This window comes from Plecotus auritus, assembly GCF_963455305.1.
Source record: "Plecotus auritus genome assembly, chromosome: 5".
NCBI classification, from domain to species: Eukaryota; Metazoa; Chordata; class Mammalia; order Chiroptera; family Vespertilionidae; genus Plecotus; species Plecotus auritus.
In genome coordinates, this window is record NC_137776.1 from 32,358,886 (window position 1) to 32,365,666 (window position 6,781).

At 42.6% G+C, this 6,781-nt stretch overlaps 1 protein-coding gene across 1 annotated transcript in view; it reads left to right on the forward strand.

Moving 5' to 3' along the window:
- CAB39 (calcium binding protein 39) overlaps positions 1-4,761 on the forward strand; it is a 77,454-nt gene extending 72,693 nt beyond the window's left edge. Inside the window, exons 7-9 of the mRNA XM_080667733.1 lie at positions 98-163; positions 1,510-1,653; positions 2,240-4,761. Of these exons, the coding sequence (XP_080523859.1) occupies positions 98-163; positions 1,510-1,653; positions 2,240-2,428 (399 nt within the window). The 3' untranslated portion in view covers positions 2,429-4,761. The remainder of the gene's footprint in view (positions 1-97; positions 164-1,509; positions 1,654-2,239) is intronic.
- Positions 4,762-6,781: the final 2,020 nt, after the last annotated feature.

Genomic DNA, 6,781 nt, shown 5'->3' on the forward strand with positions numbered 1-6,781 from the left:
TTCGCGGTGTTAGAAGCTTCCACTCATACTTTCTGACATCTACCCGTCTTCAAAAAGCAAATAAATAAATAACTCTGATATGTGTTTTTTGTCTTAGTTCTTCAGTGAGTATGAGAAGTTACTTCATTCAGAAAATTATGTGACAAAAAGACAGTCACTCAAGGTATGATGGTTATTTATTTTATGTAGTTCACTTCTCTTCATGGATTTGGGGAAAGGGGGTTATGCTAGTATGTGGGTCTTAGACCGTTAGAGGAAAATGTTTGTCCATGGTCAGAATTTTTGTGGAAAGGGGCGGGGTTCAGCAGAGGTCCACACAGGGCTCCTTCCCACCTCCCTGTAAGTTAGAGATCCCAAATGCAATACACAGAATTTTGAAGAGGACTTTATTTCTTAGCAATGCAGTGTTTTAGATTTTGAAACATATTTTTTAAACTTAGAATCATGTCAGTTAGATGAAGACACTGCAGATGTTATCTCCCCAGGATGCAACCTTAATGGCAGGGACTTGCTATGTGAGGGGAGGAGCCGGAGTGAGCAGTGAGACTGTGGACCATAGATGGGTTTGGCTGCTCCGTATCAAAATAGGATATGAAGCAGGGAAGCAGGACTTGAAACCAGGCTGGTGGTGCCAGGACTAGCCCCTCCCCCACTCTGCTTCTGCCTCTGTCCACAAAGGCCACAGCTTGGCCCTCCCCGACTGCAGGCCACACCACCACACACTCGATCTGCACTAGATGTGGGCACTGATGGCATGAAGAGGTGGCTGCCAAAGAAAATCTAGAATAAGCAACAACAATTGAAAAATTAAGGACTGATAAGGTATAACCAACCTCTGTGAATTCAGTAAGCCCCAAAGGCACAGGTTTCTTTTCTGCTTAATTGATGTTATTAGTGATGAGGAGTCACTAAGGAAGAAATGGAGTATCTTCGGGATATTTGGCTGAAGAAGGAACAGAAAAGTTTTCATTTTTATCAGCCTTTCTGAATCAGATGTGATAACTTTGGCATGTGTAGAAGTTAGTGTATGGAAAACTTCAGACATGATCCTTTGTCCTATGAAATCCAAATAAATAAAATTTAAAAATAAAAAGATTAATTTTTAGTTAAGCTAAGGTTTGTGGTTAGTTAATAGGAATTATCAAGAACTTTTCTTCTAAACATTTTCTTCAATAGTTTCGTTTTAGTGAGATAACGCAAATGCTGTTTAAAGAGTAGGCAGGCTCCGACAATCTTAAATTGGGGGCCAAATGTGCCTGAATATTCTCTTCAGAGAGCAGTGTCAGACTCACCATAGGTTTAAATGCCCAAGGGAAAGGTGGGTGTTGGAGTTGCGGAGAGTAGGTACTCCATAGCTTTTAGGTCATAGTTGTTCACTTCATCGGTCTTTGGGGGGGCCTAATGATACTGTACTTAATAATGATGATTATTAAATGAATTATTTTTCAGACTTTGATTTTCCTTAGAATCTTAATGATAATGTAGAGTGATTCTTAAATGTCTTCTCAGCTTCTCGGTGAACTATTATTAGACAGACACAACTTCACAATTATGACAAAATACATCAGTAAACCTGAGAACCTCAAATTAATGATGAATCTTCTACGAGACAAAAGTCGTAACATCCAGTTTGAGGCCTTTCACGTTTTTAAGGTAGAGTACTAAAACCACAAACAATATTTTCTTCTGACATTGTCAATCTCATTTCGTTTACAAATTTCTAAAATAGTATTAGCCTCACTTTGTTAATCTAAGTTATACAATTCAGTTCAGTTAATTTTCATGTTTTGTGTGGTACAACATTTAAACAGAAAAATAGACCCAGAAACAGGGTAAACATTTCAATTTGGGAACAGAATAAGTTTATTTACAGAGGAGTGCCATTTGTCTTTGTCATAGAAAATTATTAATCACAAAGTTAAGGGGTAACCCATATTTTAATGGTTTTTGTGGAGGATTTAACCTCAAAATTCATTTTGACCTTTTGTGCAAATGTTATCCTAAAATCAGCATCTATATTTTAATACTAACTACTGAGTTTCAGAGCATGAGGGAAAGTACCAATCCTCTTTGTACTAAAGCATGTAAATCTTTTTTTAATTTTCAAATTGTGAAATAAGATATCCTGAAGCACAAACCTCTCACCTAGTTATCCCAACTTCATGTGTCCAGGGAGGGAAGTTCTGGATGTGTCCTGCCTCCTTCTTTCCTGTAGCTGATGCAGATTTCTCTCCGGCAGGTGTTTGTTGCCAACCCTAACAAGACACAGCCCATCCTAGACATCCTCCTCAAGAACCAGACCAAACTCATAGAGTTCCTCAGCAAGTTTCAGAACGACAGGACCGAGGACGAGCAGTTTAATGACGAGAAGACCTATTTAGTTAAACAGATCAGGGACTTGAAGAGACCAGCTCAGCAAGAAGCCTAACTCCCCATAAACATCCAAAATATTAAATCCAAACCCAGCACCTGCTGTTAGCTCGTCAGCATCAGGCACTCTCACCGATTCATGAGGAACATTATGCTAGTCTGCTGTTAAGTGAACGGTTTTTCATTTTATCTTGTTTTGTTTTTTTAGTCCATCTTGGAGAACGTAGCTGCTGCTTTCTTGCACACTAGAGCACACGTGGACTTTCTCTTGATCTTTGTGTCATTTCAGAATTCAGAGACCCTGTTTGCTGTAGAGTTCTGAACATGGCTAGGTTCGTGAGGGCGAATGTAGGGGTGATAGTGTGACGGAGGGGCGGAAGGCATGATGGGGTCAGATTAAACCTGCAGGTTTGCACTTATGTTAAAGAGCTGGGCGTGGATTCTTGGTGAGATTGTCTGCCTTCACTACAGGAAGATCGTGCAGCGCTGTATTTGGAATCAGGGGAACTGTACCCACGATGTGAGCTTTTGGGGTGGTTAAAGTTGACGTGCGAATAAATTGATACTGAAACTTAGCAACTTCTTAAAAGTGTGACGCTTCATAAGGAAAATGTATATATGCTTTTCACGGCTTTCTAGAATTTTTTGACATTTGATTTTCTTGAGACTTGTAAACCTGGATATGTTGGAAGGTATTTGTTAATTTCCCTTTTGGAAGGTCTTTTCAAACAGTAGAGCTAGCAACGACACCTCACATTTCATTTCAGCAATGCTTACAGGTTTCTTTTGTATATAATTCTTAGAATGCTCATTTCTTTTAAATGATTTAATTTGTACAGCAGAGGAATGTTATTGTATTAGTATGTAACTATTACCTAATATTGAATCTTTGCAAAAAAAAAATGAATGCTCATATGTAATTGAAATACTTCAGATCACATGAAAATGCTGATTTAACAGTTAAGTATCACAGCATTAAAAGACAAAAGTAAACCAATCCTTTGTATTCAGTTATCTAGTGGGGTGCCATCAATAGGGTATAATACAGACTTGGAACTCAGTCAGCCTTCTTTCCTGCATAGTACTGGCCTTATTCATTTAGAATGAGTTTCCTCGATCTATGGATGATACTGTTTATGATCAATTAGCGCTGATTCTCTGTGTGGAAAACCCCAGTAGAGCACCTTTTCTTCTTTAGAGTAAGTAATCCAGTACAGCAGTTGTGGAACTGAATCATTAAACTTCAGCTTCTCTTAGGAAAAGAAGAGTTCCTCGTCACAGGTGTCCTGTGGGGAAATTTATTTTTTTTAATGTCCTATTCCTTAATGCTGCAAATTATCAGTATTTATAAAGTAACTGATTTTGCACCACTTTTTTGCTACTGTGACCACGGCAGAGCAGCGACTCCTAGGATGTATCTATGTAAAGTTATTAGAATGGTATTTGTTCATCTTAGTGATACAAAGATCACAACTAACAACTTACAATCAGAGATTGCCAGTTTGAATTCAGCATGGCTGTGGCTGACTAAGAAATTTACATGATTATTCTTTGCTAGCCTCTCTTACTAATTGAATTATTTATCGGCCAGTAAAAAGAAACTCCCAAGTGATGCTTTAGCAGGTTGCAAGACCTCCTTCTAGGAACACCAGTTAGGAAAATAGCTCCAGAAAATATAGATGTATTTTATCCTGTTTAATTAAATGGCAGTCGGCATTGGTTTTCCTGAGGCTGTCTTTACCAAAATCTGTGTAAAATCATTCATGTTTTTCCATTGGAAGTAGGGGAAGTGATCCAAGCTTCTTGATTTGAAAATATCAAGACGTTCGGGAAAGCAGACCTGGCCGTGAAGCCTCCTGGTTCTGTGTCCAGTGCTGGGTGTCAGGCTTCAGGGAGAGCAGTAATTACACCGGGTGGAAGGAAGGTTTCCTGCCAAGCTGGTTCTGAGAACTGGAAACGACAAGCAGCTTCCACCCCGTGATGTCGTCGTAGCACAAGAGCGTGGAGGACAGTGTGTCAGAAAACACCACGTGGTACGTCGCATTGGAATCTGGACATAGTTAAGATTTGGGTCTTTTTGTTTTTTGTTTGAGTTTAAACAAAAATGTGAAAACATTCAAAGTTGAAAAGTTGCATTTGAAGTTATGATCCTTTTAATATATTCATGTTACCAAAACTGTTATGCTGGAAGTGTTGCTCTTTGTGTTATAAAGGTTTAATTTTACCTAAGTCAGTTATTCCATGTGATTTTTAACCCTTAGAAAGAGGTGGAGATGGATACACCTGTTAACAATGCCGTGAGAGCATTTCCTTTCTCCTGATGAAAAGTAATTTCTTATCAGACTATGGCTGGCCCTGTAATTTAAATTAAAATAAAATTTTGGAGAAACAGCATTGTGCATGTTTACGATGTCATACAGATCGTTGTATTCGTGTCGCTGTGAACAGCCCCCTCAGGAAACATGAGGACAGCTTTGCCACAAACTGGAACCAGAAACAAACATACACGTGCCTCTGTCTTTTTTTCCCCCAGGGTTTTCTTTTTGCTGTCAAATGTGATTTTCACTTACCGTATAGGGTTCACAGTGCCTCGCCCTTCCTTCCACAGTTAAATGTCATTAGGCTTTCTATTAGCATCGCTTTGACACCGTGGTTTTGGGGGGTCCTTTCTCTTCATTTCTGTGACCCTTTATTCTGAATACTCTAAGGCAGTCGTCAGTCAACAGAGCCAAATATCAACAGTACAACAATTGAAATTTCTTTTGAGAGCCAAATTTTTTAAACTTAAACTTCTTCTAACGCCACTTCTTCAAAATAGACTCACCCAAGACCGTGGTATTTTGGGGAAGAGCCACACTCAAGGGGCCAAAGAGCCACATGTGGCTCGCGAGCCGCAGTTTGCCGACCACAGCTCTAAGGTAAAACTAAAGCCCTAGGCAAGAGTGTTTATAAGTAGCTAGAGTGAAGCTACAATGGAGGTGAGAGACTACAGCAACGCAGTGTTCAATGGCACCTGGGCGAAGCTGTGTCCTCGGGCTGCCTGGACCATGGAGCCACCACCTACCCTCAGTTCTTTCCGCCCTTGTCATGAGTGGGACCCCGTTGTCAGGTGATGGCAAGGGGTGTGCTCTTGCCAAGCACACAAGATGTCTGGATGACATCCTACTTGTTATCTCTTCTAGGTAGTTCTCCAAAGATGTCAGGGTCCCCTGAGGTCAGAACTTGTGACTGCCCTTTCTCTCTCTGAGGTGTCTTCATGCCTTAGCATAGGTTCTGCTTCCTACCAGTCACCAGTCGGGTGTCCCCCCCACCCCTCTGTCAAAAACACGGAAACAGCTTGGGCCACTCTGTAATGTGTGGCTATTATTCTGCCTTCCTTGTCTATGAGGATCCAACAAGACAGTGACCGGCAGCTCTCTGAGGCTGCAGTGCCGCACAGCTTGTGCATTCTGGGGCTAGAGCCCCTCCAAGGTGGTGAGTAACCCCACCTGGGACTTCACCAGAAGTGCCTCTCAGAGGATAGTGGCCCGGGACACACTGCCCCTTCAGCTCTCCTGGATTTGTAGAGGGTGTTCTGGCCATGTCTGTGTCCTTACCACGTCTTCCAGAGCCTGATCGCCCCTCTCTGGCCATCTGGTTTCTAGAAGGTGGAAGGGCAAGGTAAGACCCCCCCCACACACACACTCTACAATCTGAAAGTGATCTTGGTTGGCTCCCAAGACCAGCCCTGGGAGAAGACCTCCCTCAGCAGCGACTGAACAAACCTCACCTCAGCTCCACCAAGAAAGGACCATCAGCTTCCGCCTGCCAACACTTCACTTTGGTCAACCCACACTCCACCACCAAGGCATAATTTATAGGGACAAAGCCTTCCAACGTTGCAAGGACTTCTCCCACAGTTCATGCTGACCAGAGATGGTGGTGATGGCTGCACAAGGCGAGTCACTCCACAGCTGGCATGACAATGACCTTGCTCATGTTTGGTCCCTGTGTGGTCCTCGGGCAAGGGCAGGTGTCTGGCCCGTCGGGGATCTCGGTCTTCCCGGGGACCACCAGGTGTCTGTGCAGGTCGGGAAGACAGTGGAGATGTGGGGGAAAGCTTTATATTTTTCAATATTCTCTACAAAATGAGTTTTTGCTCATCAGAACTCCCATTCTTGGTAATACATTTTTATCACCTAAATACTTGGTGTGCCATGGAAATAACACGGTCCTGCTCTAGTTTTCAGTAGCTGGGTCTTCCATTTGGTGGAGATTCAGCTGGAGCGGTGGACAGTGCCACAGCCCAGCCCAGGGGAAGCTTCCAGACAAGGCTGCTCCCCAGCTGGCTCCCGCCCCTCTGGGCTCCCCCCTAACTCCCCCCCCACCCCCGTGGCTGCCTGGCACACTCCTCCACATACCCAAAGATCTG